The sequence below is a fragment of the Protopterus annectens genome, chromosome 9.part0 (genome assembly GCF_019279795.1).
Source record: "Protopterus annectens isolate FY-2018-M chromosome 9.part0, PAN1.0, whole genome shotgun sequence".
Classification (NCBI taxonomy): Eukaryota; Metazoa; Chordata; order Ceratodontiformes; family Protopteridae; genus Protopterus; species Protopterus annectens.
The window spans coordinates 1,031,393,798-1,031,414,790 of NC_056743.1; the positions used below are offsets into that span (position 1 = coordinate 1,031,393,798).

A 20,993-nucleotide genomic window follows, 5' to 3' on the forward strand; every position below is an offset into this window, starting at 1 on the left:
CTGCGCCCAGGGTATTCACAAAGTGCCTAGCTCCAGCCATTGCATTTTGCAGGCAGAGAAATATTCAGATTTACCCATACTTGGACAATTGCCTGATTCAGGCAGAAAGCCAGGCCTTGCTATTACAACACCTGGCATTTATAAAGACACTTCTAACCTCATTGGGGTACACCATCAATGAGAAGAAATCACATCTAGTACCCTGCCAGTAGATTGTATTCCTGGGAGCAAGCTTGAACACAACTTCCCAGATGGCATTCCTCACTCCAGAGAAACAAGTTTATTTGACAACCTACTGGCCACAACAACATAGCTATCTGCAAGGAAAATCCTGCAAGCCCTGGGGTTCATGGCCTCTTGCATCCTATTAATTCCATGTGCAAGACTGCATATGAGGAAACTTCAATGGTATCAACATTCTCAGGACCTGGAAACTTTTAGTTATGTACTTACCATAACTTTAGATGTTTGGGATCCATCTCGCCTACATTCTGTACTGATGGGCTCGGAGCCGAGGGATCGGCTCCGACTCGGCACGCTATGCTATAGAGCGAGGCCTCTTATTGGCTGAGCTATTTCTTATCCCAGGATGCACCACCACTAATCCCCCAGATCTTGTTTGTCCACATTCATGCACACATGCGCAACTTGCTTATATAACATTGTTAGATGTTTCAAGATGAAACAACAGGATTCGGACCTTCTGATATCCTCCGATCTCCAAGGAAGGGGGAAGGAGGGTGGGTTATTAGGAATGTAGGCGAGATGGATCCCAAACATCTAAAGTTATGGTAAGTACATAACTAAAAGATGTTATGTGATCCTATCTCGCCTACATTCTGTACTGATGGGACAGCGTCCCTAGCACCTAAATCCTGGGTGGTTCATTGGAAAACACTCCTGAGCACTGTGGAGCCAAATGAAGCTCGTCCTCTAGATGCCACATCCAATTTGCAGTGGGAAATGAAAGTGTGCGGGGAAGACCATGTAGCTGCAGCACAAATGTCACTAATGGCAAGCTTAGAATGAAATGCTATTGAAGTAGCCATAGCCCTTGTAGAATGAGCTTTGACAGAGGTGGTAAGCTCCTTGTTAGAATAAGAATAAGCTTGAGTAATACAGTCCCTGATCCATTTGGCAATAGTGACCTTTGTGACAGCTTTGTCCAATTTATTGTCTGCAAAGGATACAAACAACTGATCTGTTTTCCTTGTTTGTTTGGTCCTGTCTAAATAAAAACGCAACTGCCTGTGGACATCTAGTGTGTGGAATATGAATTCCGCTTTGTTAGAATATTTTGGAAAAAAGACTGGAAGTTCTAAAGATTGTTGTAAGCAGAAACTGGAACAAACTTTAGGGACAAAGGAAGGATTTGGCCAGAGAGATACTCTGTCTTTGTGAAAAACCAAGTACGGGGGTTTTACTGACAAAGCTTGAAGCTCTGAAAATCTTCTGGCAGAAGTAATCGCCACCAGAAAAGCAGTCTTCCATGATAGAAACTTTAGATCACATGTAGCCGCCGGTTCAAAGGGGGAGGAGGTTAAGGCGCGTAACACCACATCGAGATCCCATGGAGATGCAGGATGAGAAATCGGAGGTCTTAACAGAGCAGCACCTTTCAAGAAGGTCTTACACAATCTGTTGCTCATTAAAGGTGGGTTTATGGATTCGTGAAAATTGGAAATCGCTGCCAATTGGACCTTGATGGTAGAGACTGAAGAGCCTTGATTGAAAAGAGAAGTTAAAAATTTTAGTACTTCTGCCACGGGAATAGAGATGGGGTCCAGGCCCCGGAGTGGAGCCCAAATAGCAAATCTTTTCCATTTGCTAGAATACAGTTTCTTTGTAGCAGACGTATGGGCCGAAGATATTTGTACAACCTCTGGATCCAATGTATGACTCCTGACTATAGTCGGAAGAGGAGGAGCCAAGCCGTCAATTTTAAGGTGTGCAGGGACTGGTGGAATAGTCCCGACTGATGAACCAAAAGGTCTGGGATCTGATCCAGGAACCATGGACCTTCCAGAGCATATTTCCGAAGATAGGGAAACCATACTTGACGAGGCGCAACTAAGATCATTTTGCTCCCCAAGAAAGATGCCTTTTGGATCACCCTGGGAAGGAGAGGAACTGGGGGGAAGGCATAAAGCAAGCCGGTGGGCCAAGGACGGGCTAGTGCGTCCATGGGGCTCTTCCCCGGAGCCTTAGAGAGAAGAATTCTTTGCACTTCGCATTTAGTGGAGTCGCGAAGAGGTCGCAACACGGAACTCCCCATTTGCTGAAAATCTGACTTGCAACTGTCATGTTCAGAGACCATTCGTGAGGAGAGAGGATGGTTCTGCTCAGTCTGTCGGCTATCACATTGGACTTGCCCGGGATATGAGTAGCCACTAGAAAGCGTTTGGTCGAGACTGCCCATTCCCAGACTTTCATGGCCTCTCTGCAAAGAGGATAGGATCTGGTCCCTCCCTGTTTGTTCAGGTACCAGACAACTGACATGTTGTCCGAGTGAACGGCAATTACGCCCTGAGGGAGGTAATTGTGAAGGGCTTGAAGGGACAGAAGTACTGCCCTCATTTCTAGGATGTTGATATGAAGTAGGGTCTCTTCCAGGTGCCATTTGCCTTGGACTGACCTGCCCAGGGAATGCCCCCCCCCCACCCCATCTGGGAGGAGTCCGTGGTCAAAGTGGCCGCAGGAGGAGGTGGAACAAAGGGTCGTCCCTGATCCAAATTGGAGGGCACTAGCCACCAGCGAAGGTCCCGTTTGCATGTTTCCGTGATCCATATGAGGTGACAGAGGGAGTTCCTGAAAGGACCACTGAGCTGAAAGAAGCCACTGGAGAATTCTCATGTGCAACCTTGCCAAGGGGACTAGAAGAACCGTGGCGGACATGGATCCCAATAGCTGCAGGACCATTCTGGCTGGAGCTTTGGACCTGGGAAGTAAGGCTCGAACTTGAGTCTGTATGGTTTGTATTCTGTCTGTAGGTAGATAGACCTGCATTCGGTTTGAGTCTATCTCTACCCCTATGAATCTTATTTGTTGAGATGGCAGCAACACAGACTTTGGCCAATTGAAGGTGATTCCAAGGGAACTGCCCAGTGATATAGTGGCTTGTAGGCTCCGCAGTAATAGATGCTTGGAGGTGGCAGTTAGGAGCCAGTCGTCTAGATACGGAAACACCTGGAATCCTAGACTTCTCAGGTGAGCAGTCACGACTGCCAAGCACTTGGTGAACACCCTGGGGGCTGTGGTGAGACCAAAGGGCAGCGCGCGGAACTGAAAATGACCGCCTCCTAGGCTGAAGCGCAGATGTCTCCTGGACGCTTGATGTACCATGATATGGTAATAAGCGTCCTTGAGATCTATGGAGCACATCCAAACACCTCTCTCCAGCAATGGGAGAATGGTTTGTAGGGTGACCATTCGGAACTTGGACTTTCTATCTGAACGGTTTAGAATGCTGAGGTCCAAAATGGGCCTCAAGTCCCTGGTCTTTTTTGGCACCAAAAAGAATCTTGAGTAAGTCCCTAATCCGATCTGGTCTGCGGGGACCGGTTGGATGACTCCTTTTTGCAGCAGCTTTGAAACTTCTGAGGCTGCAGTATCCCGTTGACTGGGTGGCGGGTCCGGGATTTTTTTGGACTGAGGTGGAGAATGAGAGAAAGGGATGGTGTAACCTCCGGCGATAATTCGAAGCACCCATCGGTCCTGAGTGATACCTTCCCAGGCTTTTAGGTGCTTGAGAACGACCCCGACTGGCTCGAGCTGCACAGTCGGGCAATCCCTCAGGGACTGTGAAAGGCTGAAGAGCCACGAAAGGACTCGCGGTCTCCAGTGTTGCGAGGGCCTCTGCCACCTCTGGGACGGCGTCTTCCGGAAGAATTTCCCCTTCCCCTGCCTCTGGAAGGGGGATCCTCCTGCTGAGAGGAGTAAGGCTTCTGAGATCTACGGAACCACATTTTCCCTCCTCTTTTAACCTTGGGATAAGGCCGAAAGGGAGTGGAAAATCGTGCCCCTACAGCAGTCAGAGTCTTACCCTCCTGTTCGCAGCGGGTCAGTGTGTCCTTTACCTTGGGTCCAAACAGGGAGGACCCATCAAAGGGGGCGTCGGCAAAGGAAGACTTAAAGGCCTCCGCGAAATGACACAGGCGGAGCCAGGCTTGTCTCCGTAGAGCAATGCCTGTACCTGCCGCTCTACTCACCCCTTCAGCCGCATAAGAAATGAGCCTCATGGACGAGTTTGAAATGGACGACAATGTAGCCAGCTGAGAGCCAACCGTCTGGGCCAGCTCCTCAGGCAGGTTACCCAAGAGGGTATCGGATAGTTCTTTAATCAGATCCCTCTGAAATCTAGTAAAGTGCATAAGGTAGTTCAAGGACCTTAATGTAAAGGCCGCCGAACTTAGGGTGCGCTTTCCGTACCGATCCATGCTCCTAGACTCCTTATTAGGAGGATGGACGGACGTCGAAGCCTCTGCTATATCTTGCTGGGTAGCAGATGCCACCACCAAAGCATCTACAGCCACACCTTTAGTTAGAAACTCTTTTTCAGGGGGTGCCGAGAGGAACTTATTCGGACGAGCAGGCACCGGTTCCACAGAGTCTGGGTGTTCCCACGCCCTTCGACAGATCAAATCTAAGAGCTCGTCGAAGGGCGGAGACACCCAGGAGGCGGAGGGCTGAGCCCCGAAGGCCTTAAGGAACACCGACTCATCAGCAGGAGGTTTGGACTGCCAGCCGCCTCGTTGTTTAAGGGCTTCCAGGATGTCTGCAAAGGAGACATCATCCGAGGACGACTTAGGGGACCCCTCTGCATCATCGAGATCAGTGTCTGATGTAAGAGACTCATCAGGGGAGTCAACGTGCTTCCTCTTGCACGATCTTTTCCTGGGGGGTTCTTCCGAAGAGGCTTCAGAAGGACCTCCAGGAGGGGGGGGGAACCCCAGTGGGGGTAACCTCAGGCCCTGGGGCTCTGCTGTCTAAGGACAGGGGGACTGCCAAAGACCCAGTCTCGGTATGCAGGGAAGGAGCTGGGGAGACCGTGGAGGTAGCCAAAGAAGATTTGGCTAACGCACTCCTCATAGCCCTAAAGGCGGGACCACCAGAATCCTGGGAGGGTCCCACCTCCGTGGCCACGACAGTGGACGGCACTCCCGCCGCCGACGCACCAAGAGGGAGACTTGGGACCGAAAACATCAATCCCGAAGCATCCCCCCCAGGGCCGACGGAAGAAGTCCGTGTACTGAACTCCGACCCAAGAGCCTGAGTTGGAGTAAGGGTCGGGCCCGACCCTAAAACCTCCACCGGTTCCACCAGCACCGGCTCCAACGGTGCCGAGGCTGTTGGAGGAGGAACCATAGTAGGGAGGTGGACCATCGGCTCCGAAGCCGAATGGGCTGGAGCCGAAACTAGCTTTTGGAACACCGGAGACTGGAAGAGTCTTAGGAGCACCCTGTCGATGTCCGAATCAGACATCTTGGATGATCTGGAGGATACCGATCGGGTCCGAACTGATTTCTCCATCGGCTCCAAAGGACTAGGGGACCAGCTCCGAATGGATTCTACCACTATCGGCTCCGAGGGAGATCTCAAGGCAATTTCCCTCGGTGCCGATAAGGACTTCGGCTCCGAAGGGGAAGAGTCTGAGCCGGTAACCCTCATCGGCTCCAATATCAGTGGAGCCGGTGAAGGTGATCCGCCTCTCGATGCCCCAGTCCTCGGCTCTGAAACCAGAGGGGTCGTGGCTGGAGGCATCGAGGCAGACCGTTCCATCCTCGGCTCCGAAGTCCGTGGAGCCGATGGAGAAGTCTGCCTAGGTATTTTGGCAGTCGGTTCCGACAGACTTGTTGGAGCAGACGCTTTCTTCTTTTTTGAAGGAGAGGGAGACGAAGATAAAGCCTCCTCGAAGGATGGCTTGATTAATCCCTTAAGGATTAATTTGTTTTTCCTCTCCTGGAGGACTCTTGATGAGAAGGCGTGACACACGCTACATGATTCTTGTAGGTGCTTGGCGCCTAAATAGTAAACGCACGAGGAGTGGTCGTCCGTTATGGACATCTTAAAACCACACCTCGTGCATTTTTTAAACCCGGAGGGTTTATGTTCTTTGGACATGACTAGAGAACAACACAGTTATCTAAATAACACGAAAAAAAATTAGCTTAGAAGTTCAAAATATAAAGTTTTTTTTTTTTTTTTTTTTACAGAAACAAGTGCACAAGAAAAAAACACAGAAAGAGAGGGTCAAGACCCTCTAACTAAAACGGGTACTTGACCCACTAATAAACGCTAGCCACAAATAACGCTAGAATAGCAAAAGGGGAAGGCCCCTCTAACTAAAACGGAAACCTTCCCTTAACAAAATATAACAACTTTCTCAACAGAATCAGCAAATACACACTCGTATCACAAAAATAGCTGTTAAAACAGCTTTTGGGTTGAAAACTAGGAAATTCCTGACAGGAAAAGTCTAAATAAATTAGTACTTAGCCCAGCCAAGTTGAGACCACGTCTTAGCTTGAAAGCGGCAAACGAGATCTGGGGGATTAGTGGTGGTGCATCCTGGGATAAGAAATAGCTCAGCCAATAAGAGGCCTCGCTCTATAGCATAGCGTGCCGAGTCGGAGCCGAGGGATCGGCTCCGAGCCCATCAGTACAGAATGTAGGCGAGATAGGATCACATAACATCAATGATTCCTATCATTCTCTGTCAAAGGGCAGAGTTCCTTTGTTGGGCAGAGGGTTGCTACCACAACAAGGGACTCACTTTCACTCTACCACCCCCGCCACCCAAACCCTAACAATAAACACATCAGACTATGCTTGGGGGCCTCACAGGGCAGGGCAGTGCATTCAGGGCAAATGGAACACAAAAAAGAGGCACCTGCATATCAATCAAAAAGAAATGTTAGGTGTACAGAATGCTTTGTCAGCCTTCAAAAACCTCATTTTTCCAGGACAACTATTGGTAAAGACAGACACCACCACAGTTATGCGGTACATAAACAAGCAGGGGGGAACCCATTCCTTTCCACTCTGCAGACTAACCATGGCTCTGTGGAACACAGCCTTGAGCTACCAAGTGAACCTGCAAGCTCAATTCCTGCCAGGCAAACTAAATTCACTGGCAGACGGCTTAAGCAGAAATCTCATGGACCCACACGAATGGAAACTGGAACCCAAAATATTCAAGCTCTTGAGGAACAAATGGGGGACTCAAGAGGTAAACCTGTTTGCCTCCCCTCAGAACTACCAATTGAACAAATTCTGGTACAAGCACCATGGAAAACCTACCCCACAGCGGATAAGATCACATTCCACCAAGGCTGCATCTACCTCTATGACATTTCACAGAGGAGTCCCTATCAGGGGCATTCTGGAAGCTGCTACCTGGAGCTCTGTACATACCTTCACCAAGCTTTACCACCTGCCTGTCTTTTCTAAATCCAGAGCTGGATTTGCCACAGCAGTCTTACACAGCCTGATTGCTAGCCCTAATGCTCTTTAACTGCCTCCACCCTTCCTTAGCTTTGGGAATCAACCCAAATGTGATGACTGCAACAGTGAAACATGAAGAACATAGTACAGTTGTGTACACTTACCATAAATGTAGATATTCGAGTGTATTCACTACTGCAGTCCTGGTTACCTCCCTCCAACCCCCTGACTTCTCTTGGCTCTGTGTGTATTTGCTTTTTGCTGGAGGGGGGTTACATGCCATATAATTGCTTCTTATTGTGGGGGCACCTGACATCTGGGAAAAGAAAAACTGATATAATGGTGTCTGCTGCATGTTTTATACCCCTGATGACCTGACATCATGGAAGAAGCAACAGCATCTGATGCAGAAATCAGAAGACTCTGGTATTCAGGCTAGCTGAGGGCTACCTGCAGGCAGATAACCAAATGTGATGACCAACAGTGAATACACTCAAACATCTACATTCATGGTAAGTGTACACAACTGTACTTTTTTTGTAACATGCTGTGGAATACAGCTGTGACCATATAATAGCTGATAGTCCAGTAAGGTGGTCATTCCACATACTGAGTTATTTATCTTGAGATTAGCACCAAGGGTATTTTAAGTGAGCAGAAACTAGCAATTAAGTAGTCAGTAATTGTTAGGACCTCAACAGTTACAAATCTGTTGTGGGTGCAGATGTTGATTAAAACATCTAGTAACATTCACTGAGAATCCATAGGAGGTGAGGTTTTGAATCAGAAAATTGTGGTGTACCATTTCAAAAGCAGATTTTAGATCAACAAACAAGGCTGCAGACAGGCAGACATTTTTAATATTGACAGAGACTTGCTTGTTCCTGGCCAAGAGGTAGTTAGGGTGATGAGTTGCTGTTTAGTAGTTTTGATACTGGGCAAATATGACCTGTGTCTATAGTCTGAGGTATTTAATGAAGATGTAACTTTGAAACATGGTCTGAGAGAATGCTCAAAGTTATAGGGAATGATGTTGGGAGTTAAGGTTAAATTACAGATGAAGGCAAGAGGCTGTGCGAAACTATAGAGCTGTTTAGCTTTAGAAAAGTGGAAGGCACAATGTGGTGTGCTGGGTTATATATAAAGTCTTTTTTTTTTTTTTTTAAGAAGGAGTAGTACAATTTCTTGGGAACAGTTTTGAAGTGAAGGGGAGGGTATTTCAGAACTTTGAAGAAGGGGTGTTAGGAGAGTTATTGGTATAGTAAGAAGATGCTAGTTAGGGGAATTGCAGATGAGCTTCTTAAACATTCTGGTGTGTTTTGTCCAGTTGGCACTCTCAGAAAGTGGTAGGAAATGGCCAGACCATTGACACATTTCCAAAATAGTTTTTGTTTGGCCTAGGAGAAGTAAACCATTTTAGGAATACACTTTTGGTTATATTAGTGGCCAGAAGGTCTGACATGGTGACAGCCGAGATGTCTGAGGTCAGCTGAATCACTTTTTTCAAGCATATTCTTTATTTTTCTTTGGTTTTGTCTCTCTCACAACTGACTATGGGCAGATCCCAGTGCTTTTCTTCAGTTGCTGGGTCTGCCTGCCCCTTGTGCCCCCCCCCCCCAGGCTATCTTTTATTAAGGGTTGGGACAAGTGAGATGGTGGTCAAGGAGTGCAGGTCTGCGTCATAACTGCTGCTGTGGGAGTGTTTTCCCTGCTGTTATCCCTTCTCCTACATACGCCTGGCAGACGGTGCAATGGACTGACTACATCAAACCATTCCTCACTTCCACAAAGAGTGATTATTGGAAAGTCACCCACCCTACCCGGAGGAAGCACAGTGGAACTGTTTCCCTGGCCTCAGCCAAGAAAAACTAACAACTTGTTGTACCCAGTGCACTTGCTTATCCCTCCTTATTCCCCTGCCTCCTTAGGATGGGCACTTCCAACCACCCCTGCCAGCTCCTCAGAAGGTCATTCTGAGTTGCACTGGCTGTAATCAATATTTCTTTTCCCTGCACACCACAGTGTTTGAGTTGACAAAGTTGACCTTTAATTTCTCATTTCAGCCAAAGCTTATTGTCTGCTTTAAGCCATCCTACTTTTGAAGAGCAATTAGTCTATCCTGTATAGGACTTAGTAAGTCAGAAAATCAGACTAGCAAACTAGGCTGAGACAGTATTGTTCAGGAGTATAGCCGGAACTAGCTAATGGCAAACAGTCGAGTAAGGGGGTGATCCTAACAGACAGAGTTATGTATTTAGTACCGAGGATATATATTTTTTTTTAAGTAAGTAGGAGGTAACAGTTAAGTAGTAGTCTCTAATTATGTTTGGCAAGGACCTTAAGAGATGCAAATCGATTAATGGATGCATATATTGCTGATTAAGACATTCAATACAGGACTTTTATTAAATGCTGCATTAGGTCTTCTCATCTCCAAGACTTCTTGGGTTAAGTTATAGAAAGATAAAACGTTGTGCTTTGCGTTGGCAAAGTCAGGCCTTATTTAATCACCTGATATCACCATATATTTGTTTTCACAATTATAAATTATTTGCTTTAAGGTTTACTGGACCAAAGAGACTGACGTTTGTGGGGATATATTAAGCAGGGAGTAACAGGACCGCATGATTTTCATTGAGAAGTTGGATAAGGACACAGGGGAGCTATCACAGGAGGTACTGCTTATTTTTTTAATTGGCTTTGGTTGTAGGTTGATGCCTTTATGAGTACATAAGAAATGTCCTCTTTGCCGCTGGCCACATCTGTTGTCAAAAAGGAATCATAATCAGTATTTAATTCTAGCTATGACTCAACCATTACTAAAATACTAGGATTACACTGGATTGTCCATACGTCAACTGCAGTAAATATATTGTTAAAGGCTACAAATGTTTAGATTACTAAAGGTTAGAAGATTATATCAGGAAGCAACTGAGATTGTACTTTTGAGTAAGCAGTGCCTTGGTTCAAGTGTGATGATACTTATATCAGGGGCATGCAAATGCCTCTAATGCCCCACTTACAAAATCCCAGCTCACTCTATCAGATGCCCTCTGTGCTTCAAGACCCACCACCAACAGAGGCATTATTTTACATTCTGCCTCCCTCTGGACCATCACCATTCCATTAACGTTGTCAAGGACTGACGATACTAGGAAAGACAATGTGTGTTTATATTTATATGTGATTTATTTAAGTAGAAAAAAAATATTAAAACAGTTTTTTGATTTATTTTCTGTTAATGTATGTTTATCTATGTCTTAATTGTGTTTAGAAAATGTGATGCTACTTAATCTAGGATTAAAACTGCACACCACTTAAAAGCTGTATACTGCAAGTGTTACTTTCTTAGAGCCAATGTTTTACAAAGGGAGCTTTATTAAGCAGCTGACTAAGACATAACTACAAAAGATAGAGCAGCTGAAGACGTTTGACTATGTACTTCTAGACCAATATTCTACAGCAGTCCTGGGTTTGATTCCCAGAGCCTCCATTTGCTTGCTGTGTGTCTGTGAGCAAGTCATTTAATGGAACACTGCTGTTGGGGTCACCCCTGGACAGGGACAGTGTGCATCCATTGGGCTTACCTGGACAACAGTCCTAATGTAATTTACTTTTATTACTGTATAAAAGCCACAGTGTGTGGCCTGTAGTATTAGGAATGAAAAAGCAATGTAGAATCCTTCCTTAAATAGAGGCAGACTACAATATCTAGGTTAAGAAGCACTGTCCATCAGTAGAGCTGTAACTGAAAGTGTAAAGCATGATAGCATCATGATTCATTTTTGAATATACATGACAATGGGGATATTTCAGAATTACAGGATTGGTCAAATATATGCAACTCCTGGGATGTGTGTCGTCTTTAAACGAATTAACTGGAGGATGAGAGGTAGTGCAGAGATCTGTAAATATAGAGGAGGATGGTTGGCTGGGAAAGTGGGTGGAGGAGAGGAGCAAAGAGGACTAGCCAGTGTGAGCAGTGTTAACTTTTCAGTTAGTGCAAGCACACCAATAAGGGGTTCTCTATTGAAATGTTGTGACTTGTGCTGCCAAATCCCGAAATAATGGAAAAAAAATGAAAATACAGAAGTAGAGAACATCAGGCACTGATTTTCTACTTTAAACTTGATTATTGCACGAGGGCAAACATGCCACTGGAAGTTGTATAAGTGACAAAGAATGACCTGTTTTCTTTTTCCATTTTTTGTACACATATAGCAAGTACCAGTTGAAAGGCAAAGTTAAAATGCTTAACCCAAAGCATAAGTGCAGCTCCTTTAGCTTTGAAATGCAAGTACTTTTTAAGTTGGGTGTGAAGGAAAAGCAGAAAAAAAACACTGTCTGTGTGACTGTCCTGCAACCATCATTGTATACATTCTTTGAAGGCCTTCCTTTGATCTAAACAGTTCGGAAGTGTGATGTTGCTGTGCCACATAGTAGATGAAAACCCTTTTAACAGAGACTGCTTTCAAACAGATTGTCTGGCAGCTTTAAAATGTCAGTGCATTTATTTATTTATTTGGCATTTGTTTACCGGGATAGTCCATCTGAGTCAAGAAGAACCCATTTTCATCAGAGGCCTGGCGAGAAAAGCTCCAAAATACAGATGTAATGTACGACCTGTGCTGAGAGACTGCAGTATAGCTGTAATAATACAGAGAAACCAGGTGCTCCATATTCATGTGAACAAACAAACTCGGCGTTTAAATTACAACAGGAGGTATGTAACATAATGTATAGTATGATGTTTTTTGGTTTTATTTATTTTTTAGACAGTGGAGATTATAAGCAGCTCCCATATTCTAGAGTAGAAAAAGTATTGTTAGAAGAGAAACACAAGACAGCTCTGTATATTAGGCAGTGTTTGTGAGTATTACCTAAGATGAAGTGAGAAATGTAAACTTGGAGAAGCTCAGGCAGCAGAGTGAAATGCAGTAAGGAAAAACAAAGGTGGCATTAGTCAGCAACAGAGCATGAGCACAGCCAAGAATTATTTAGATGTTCTAAAAGAATTTTTGAAGGTTGCTAGTCTAGGCATTGTTCTGGTAGATAGGGGAGTGAGTTCCAGACCTTTGCAAGATACTAAGAATATAGGCTCTGTCCTGGTATTTTATATGGCTTGGAGATGACAAGAAGTTTTTTTTGTCTTCGGACCTTAGGATTATATTAGGTTTGTAAGGTCTTACTGTGTTACTTGGGCCTCGGCAGGCTAAGGCTTTGTAGATTATATTGTGTACAATTAAAAGCTGGATATAATGGTGGTGGTTAGGCAATTCGAATCAGTTAAGCATATGTAATGATATGCAAAGATTTGTGTAGCTTTTTGAGTTAGTGGCAGATTTTGCCACTTTGTTGTAACACTGTTCCATTGTGGCTCTAATAGAGGTCTGTAAGTTTGAGAGAGTAGTGGCACCATAGGTTCATAGGTTAGTACTAGGCTAACTACCCTTATGGGCCATTTCAAGCCTAGCCAATTACCCCATGTGAGAATCAAACCCTGCACCTTTATAGATGGAAGGGAAGAAGGAAAGTTTTAGCAAGAGTGACTTTAGTTGACGTGTTCAGGAAATGTTTATTTCTGTGGAGTATCCCTAGTTTCTAGTAGGTTTTCTTAATATTTTGTTGGACATGGAGATCAAATTGCAGTTGGTTTTTAATGCCTCCTAGCAGTTTAGTATGGTGGACCATTTCAATAACGGTATTGTCTGCCGAGTGCATCTTGAATAGAGCTATGTCAGTAGGGTGATATTTTTATTTTGTTTTTGGCTGGAAGAGTAGTATTTCTTTTTTTTTTTATTAAGGAACATTTGTGAGTTAGTAAGCCAGGTTTCAAGGACAGTAAATGTCTGTTGTGTGTTGGAGAGCATTTGGGGAAATGTGGAAAGTAGCAGATAATAGTAGAGTTATTTGCATATTGTATGCGTGTTCCAGTGGATGAGGAAGTATGTAGGTTGTTTGTAAACAAATTAAAGAGCAGGGGCCAAGGATAGAACCTTGTGGGACTCCGGTGGGGTTATGAAGAAAGGGAGACCATTCATTTTACAGCTTGTTTTCTGCCATTATAGGTAGCTGTGTAACCACTGGCAGGTGGGTTGTGTGAAACCCAAGTTGGGAAGCCTGTCCAGGAGTAACAGGTGAAAAACAGTGTCAATTGATTCTGAGAGGTTAAGAAAGACAGCAGACACATAACGATAGCCCTATTTACAGAGTCAGTAAAGGATAGTAGAGCTGTGAGTGTGCTGTGGTCTGGACGGTAGCCATGCTTAGTACGTGTAAGTAGGCTATGTTGCAACAGGTATTGCATTAGTTGTTGATGAATACATCTTTCTGGTATTTTGGAGATGGAATGGAAATTGGTGATTTCTATGAAATGTCCCCCTTTGTGAATGGGAGTAATAAGAGACATTTTCCAGATGCTGGGAACTAGGGATTCTGATATGGATCTATTGATTAGGATGCTGATGGGGTATGCAATAGAGTCAGCATCTAGTTTAAGGTACTGAGGTAGGAGGTTGTCTGCAGAGGTAGAGTAGGGTTTGTTTTTGCAATAGTCATTTTATGACTGTTGTAGGTATGGATTGAAATAAGAAAGTAGAGTGATTGGTGCAGGGGTTTTGGCTGTTATTGTGGAGAGGTACAGAGCTAGATGTAGAGGCGCATTTGAGGGTAGGTATGGAAGTAGAAGAGGAAGGGCTGGAGTTTGTAGTTTTTAAGATTGTCAGCAATTGATTGTATAAAGTGGTTGTTGAATTCCTTTGCTACTTGGGAAGGAGGGGCATTGTTCTTTATTTGTCCCCAGGTTAAGTAGGGTTGAAATAGACCAGAATTATTGGGGGTTGTTTTTGTCCTCATGCTGAAGGTGAATGTAGTATGATTATCTTTGTTCACTTGTTTTTTTACTTGGTTGCAGAGTTGTTTAAAAAGTATGAGATTTTCCTCCCATTTATTTTGCTTCTAGAGTCCAGTTTATTTTCTTAAGTAGTTCATTGAATTTGTCTTGACTGAAATTGGTTAGATTGCAGACAGATTTCACAATGTGTTTCTTGGGTTGGTGAATATTAGCTTTAATGGTGAAGATGGTCACTAAGGAAATTAGAAAGTGCACCTGTAGAAGTAAAGTTGATAGGATGTGATACCAGAGTCCAGTCTAGAGTAGATTGTTATGTAAAATCTTTATTGTACTTGGTAGGGCAGTTGATTTGTGAAAAACCAAAAATTAGTTGGTAAGTCAGATGAGATGGTTTGCCAATATATGTTAACATCTCCTAGAATGATGATGTTGGATAGTTTGTAAGGTCCAGGATAGCAAGTGTTCAAGAACAGGAAGAGTTTGTCCTGGGGGAGTATATAATGCTTTGGTACAGATATATTTTTCCTATTAAGATTTAGGAAGGATATGAGTATTTCAGCATTAGAAAATGTAGGGATCTTGTTAGTATATGGTGTTTATATAAAGTGTGTTAGGATAAAGTAGGGCTACTCCTTCCACCTTTTGTTTTGATTCTGTCTAATCTACCTATGCCTTAGTTCAAAAGTGTTACTTCAGAGTCTTTTATGTTAAAGTTTAGCCAGGTTTCTATTAAGAATAGGATGTCTGGTTTGTTCTGATCTATCCAGGCATGTAAGGATCATAATATTTAGGTTTTTAGGACATGCTCTGGAGTATTTGTTGGTAGTAGGACCAGGGTTTGGATGGAGGTCTCCATATAATAGGAGTAGAGAGATTTAGACAGGACTATAGTGTACTGTGTTTTCTTAATATGTTGGATGTAAGAGGTATAAGGTAAAATTTGATATTAGTAGCTGTAAGGAGTTATACCTTTCCCTATTTTTTAATTCTTAAAGAAATAATTGTGGAGAGATGTTAGAAAAGTTGCAGTGTTGAGAGCGGTAAGAGGTGGTGGAGGTATCTGTTAAGTAATAATGTGTAGGAGTTTGAGATGATACTGTTGCATAGGTGAAGATAATTAACAGAGTTGTTAGGATAACAGAAACCTTGTTAGATTGTTAGTAGTAAGGTAATAGTAAGGATATGTTTACGAGGGATTAATGGTGTTACAGAGGTAATGCATCGTCAAAAAGGAGAAGAAACAGTTGGTTAGATAGCTTTAGTGTTAATAGTGGACCTATAACAATAATGTGTAGTCTAAAAAAGGAAGAGGAAACCGTTGGTTACTTGGGTTTAGTGTTAGAGGGTATAGTACTTTAAGGGACAGGTGTTGGAAGCTGAAAAAGGGTTAATTGGGGGGTGTAGCCTGATAGGACTCCTGAAAGTATATGAAGTACTTTTAAGTATAAAAGTAGGAGTAGTTGGGAGTAGGGTAGGGGAGCGAAGTGAATGAAGCAGTCTGACCTAGGATAGGTGTGTGCGGGACAAGAAAAATCAATCTACAGACCTTACAGTTATGTCAAAAACTTCTAAGACAGAAAACAGAATCTCAAAAATACTGTTATCCCAGGAGGACAGATTAGGATAAAGCCAATAATTAGTGTTTAAGTACTGCCAAAAGATTTGTTTACACCTATTCCAGAGACCTTTCAAATTTTGGATTTCTAAGTGTAAACAGTTTTTTTCTCGTACATCTGCTATGATTTTCAGGATAGTTCTTGATTACACTTCTGCACTTTGGTCAGTCCCTCAAAAATTAGTAATTTTGTACAAAACAATGAGTATGGCCATAAATAAGACTTTTTACAGTTAAGTTTCTTATTGTACAGATAGTCAGTACAAGTACAAAACCTCTTTGTTATATCACTATTCTCATAAGTTCATGCTTTGAGTCTTCATTTCTAGTTCTTGAGGTAGTTGAGAGTTGTGGCTCAAGGGTCTTCTTCCTGTAGAATGTGGAAACAGGTTAATGTAGGAATCTTCATGGTAGCTTAAGATGTTTGCTGCAAACGCTCCTGTTGACTACATCATGGTTATTTAAATGTTTCTGATTTCTCTTGCACATGCAAAGGGTTTTCAAAAGCATCTGTGCATTGGGATGTTCACATTTCCGTATTTTCTGACATTCACCTTTCTTATCTAAAGCAGGAGATTTTGCTCCCGTTCTTCTTCAAAATGTTTAGGTGACTGGTTGGAAGGCTGAAGTGCAAGGACTGCAGATAGTGAAAGTCACAAAAATTTAAGGACAAAGATCTCAGGAAAGATTCTGTTGCATACGCTTCAGCATACTGAAACTTTTGTTTTTGAAGTGGTTGTATATTTTGCAAGTAAAATAGTTTGAAAAACAGAGCTGTAAACATTTATGCATCCTTTAGAAGTTGGTTTACCATTATAACACTAGATGGCACTGGAATACTATCTACAGGACATATGTCAAGTTAGAAAATGCCTGATTGAAAAAAAATTATTGTGGATGCCCAGGACTCAGCACTCCTGTAATAAATTAATTATTCAGGCTACACTCATTTCAGTACAGCACCTCCCATTTAAGCCAGGAAGCAGTGTTATCACTTTATATAGTTAGCCTGATTGATTTAATTTAATAAGTAATCCTTTCTCACCTTGTTTGTTTTAATAAATAGAGCTGCGTTTTGTGGAATTTTCTTCAGAACTTGTGCTGCTGCTGTTTTGATTGGCTTTTGCAAGGATTATTTCCCTTTGTCAGAGAAAATATTCATATTAAATATTTTAGGAAATCTTGCCTGACTCTTAGGTGTAGAGGAATGTGGCCCTTGTTGGGACTTGGCTGACCAGAGATTTATTAGCCCCTAAGGTACTCTAAGTCCTGAGTCTATGAGGGAGGGGTGGTTGAGCCATCTTATTTTGACTAACCTATCCCTGGGTGAAGAAGTGGGGATCTGCTTGTGATTGGTAGGGGCAGCTCAAGCCATTGCCACATGTTGGTGACATCTTGTTCTACAACCCAGTTACTATTCCCTTCCTTGCATAATAAAACTCCTGCCTCTTGCTTCTGACTGTCCTTTCAGTCTGTGACTGCCTTACCAGGCAGTGGTGCTGAGGACAAACACTCCCCACAGAGGGGAGATCTGCCTGTTGAAAAGGATACAGCAGGATCTCACCACTCCCACATAGAGAATAAATGCATCTCTAGAGGTTTGGGACAGGTGTCAAAGGTATTGGCAGGGATTAAAAAAAAAAAAAAAGTCATTAAAGTTGACCTTAAAATGTAAATGAGAAGGGTCTCTGAAAGTCAGTGTCTTGTAAGTTCAGTTATATGCATGGAAGCAGGAAATGTTCATGTGAATTCATGTCTCTCACACACAAACACTAATATATATATATATATATATATATATATATATATATATATATATATATATATATATATATTATATATATTTCCCCCATATACATTTAGATTTGTGATAGCTTAAGTAAATGTTTAGTTAGTCTCACTTAAACAGCGATAGATGTACTGAAATGTGGGATCTCGCACAGCGGTTTATGTGAGTTTGCTGTTTTCCCCACTGTTGTGCAGTACCAAAGTTGGAATATATAATTAGGAAGGTGTGTATGTGGGGGAGGAGTGCAGGAGGTTTGCCCCCTGCAAAAACAGTTTTGCTTTTTATTCTGTTTTGAGTTTTACATTGTTTTAGATGTGTTGAATTTACACTTGTTTTAGATGCATCAGTATAGACCAAATATTTATGTAGTACATGGAGCATGCTGATTACAGTACGAAGGTTCAGAAAAAGACAAACCAGTTAAGCACCAGAATGGCTTGTTACCTAACCTTAACAAATGTTAAGCACCCACTACAGAAGTTATGGCCAGGTCCCACTCTATGCAGTTAAATCTGCCTGTGCTGAGCAGAGCAAAATGTATAAATATGACTTACAGCAGCAGAATAAAAAATTGTTTTGGGCTGCTGTCCATTGTGGTAATGTGTCCCTAAGTTCCTGTAATGAACTTAGACACTTGCTAGAATAACAGGCTTCGTCTTTGCATGTATTTTCTGATGGGTAAGAATTCTGAAATTCCAGTGTGTTATTTAGTGACTTCAGTCTTCAATCTTCAGTGGTTTGTCCGGAAACCACTGATTGTATGAGGAACAAACCAAAAATGTGATGCAGTAATCTGGACGTTCTTCAAAAATATGGGTAGTGGAGGGGCATGAAAGGTAAATGTAAACATGACTTACAACATTACACTGCCTTTCTGACACCGCACATTAAGTGTTTTATGTTTTTTAAAACTGGCAAAACCTTTGCATTTTTTCCCTGTGACTGAGTAGTATATGCAGCAGATAAAGCTCCATGCCCTGGAAAGAATTATGATCACGTTGCCAATCATAACCCTAAATTATGTGTTCTCGACATGGATGTCAAGAAATTCATCTTGAGGGCTTCACTCTCAAGATTAATTTCTTGGCATCTGTGTCGAGAACATATAATAAGCGGTTATGGTCAGCGAGCCAATCATAATCCTCTATATTACTTGTGTGTACATGTGTATATATATATATATATATATACATACATAACCATTCTTAATTTTTTATAGATTGTTATACTAAACCAACACACCTCTTAGTCTGCTCAGTCATAGCGTAATTTATGGCACTTATCACGTTATCATGCAGAGCTTATATGTAGGGTAGCTAGTTGTTTTTTTGGGTGGGAGTGTAGACCACTGGGAATCTCAGCAGTATAAAAAAACTGTTTCACATTTTTGGGAGAAGCTCATTGTCATTTGCTCTTGTGATGTTTTCTGTATCGTTCATCCCAGAACACTTGCAGTTACATGGATCTTATTCCAGTACTGTATCATATGTATTGTAGCACCATGTGTTTTGCACTTCTCTTGTGATCAGTGTGTTTTGTAATTGGTGTATTAAATTACACTACGTGTCAGTGGAAGAGTACTTGTAAAGTGCGTGATCTTTTCCCCCATTTTATATCTAGCTGGCATAGTTTTAAGCGAGCTCATTACCAATTCTGTTATTTAAATGTATTTATTTAATTAGAAGTACCAAATTCTGTCAGAGTAAACCTTGTACAGATACGCACAAATTGTTCACATAATGTTGATTCTATCAGAGTAAAACTTGTACAGATACGCTCAGATTGTTCACGTAATGTTGATTCCATCAGTTTGTTCCCCATACATTTCTTGTAGACAGAAGGAATATGAATAGATAGGTAGCAGTTTTACAGGCTGTTAATTCAAAACCACTGCACAGTTTGGGAATTTTGAGACTTTCAGGAGATGCAATCCAGAATACACTCTGGCGTTGAAAATAGAACAAAGGATATGGTGTTAGCATGCTACTAGCCAAGAAGGCAATTATTGCCTAAATGAGAAAGCAAACATTCATAAAATGTTCACTTTATAACTAGAATTATGAATTAATGTTGGTTTACTCTTTCCTTTTTTCCCTTTAGGGTAAGTTTATCAGAAGTGGCCTTTGGGCATACAGCCGCCATCCTAACTACATGGGAGAGATTTTGCAGTGGACAGGACTTTTCATTTCTGCTTCTTCTGTACTGTCTGGTGTGCAGTACATTAGCATTGTCTCACCACTGTTTATCTGGTACCTCTTAAACTATGTCAGTGGGATCCCTATTTTGGAACAGCACGCAATGAAAAAGTGGGGCAGTGATCCAGCATTTCAAGACTATATCAGGAATACTCCAGTGCTTTGGCCTTTAAAATTATTTTAAACTTTTACCCAACTTAAGAAGTTTCTCATGCAAAAGAGTTCTTGGTGAATATTATTGTCTGAATTGTTTTATGTACTATGACTAGTGTTGTAAAGAAGGGTCAAAGTTGCCACATATTCTTTCTGCAGTATCCTTTACCTATTTTTTTTAGAAACTGGGTATATTACTATAAAAGAAATAAAACATTGCTGATATTTCTGTCATACCTACATACTATGAAGCTTATTCTTGTGGTAGTAAATACAGTGCAGATGGGTTAGTCAGTTATGGGTATAACATAGAAGAAATGTCCATTCCTCCAATTTACACACAGCTGTTCAAACAGCAGAAACCCATGTGAAATCTACAGTCTTGTTTGGTGAAATGACAGATTGTTTTCTTGTTTTTTCAGTAGTGCAGTTTTGATGATCTCATAATGGTGCAGGTGTCAAAGCATTTTGAATATTATTTTACTCCTTTTCAGCTAGCTTAAATGCTTCTAGTAATTTGCATATATATCACATTGTGCTGCTTTTGAGGATTTTGTTGCAGATAACCAAACTATAGCACTAATGGCAGATGTAATACTGTTTCAGCTACACCTTCCCCTTTTGGCATTCTTAAAGTTGTGTGAATTCAGTGCTTACAGGGTCTTCTAAAATAAATACTTACTGAATGTTACTGTTTCTGAACAGTCTCGTGTTTTTGAATTTTCCAAATGCAGACTTTAAGTACTACATAGGTGTTTACTAGGCTAATGACCACAAGGGCCTTTTTAAGCCTAGCCATGCATCCCAAATATCTGACAAGTGTAAGCATGGGTCTGGGAGCTGAACCATTTAAAGGTTACCTGTGTCCATTAGAGACATAGGTGCCAAACCAGGGATGAATTTCTGGTTTCCCATCCAATTGTCTAAGTTTCACTTGAATTGGGT

At 42.2% G+C, this 20,993-nt stretch overlaps 1 protein-coding gene across 1 annotated transcript in view; it reads left to right on the forward strand.

Moving 5' to 3' along the window:
* LOC122811769 overlaps nt 1-20,739 on the forward strand; it is a 268,660-nt gene extending 247,921 nt beyond the window's left edge. Inside the window, exon 5 of the mRNA XM_044083825.1 lies at nt 19,801-20,739. Coding sequence (XP_043939760.1) covers nt 19,801-20,079 — 279 coding nt within the window. The 3' untranslated portion in view covers nt 20,080-20,739. The remainder of the gene's footprint in view (nt 1-19,800) is intronic.
* Nucleotides 20,740-20,993: the final 254 nt, after the last annotated feature.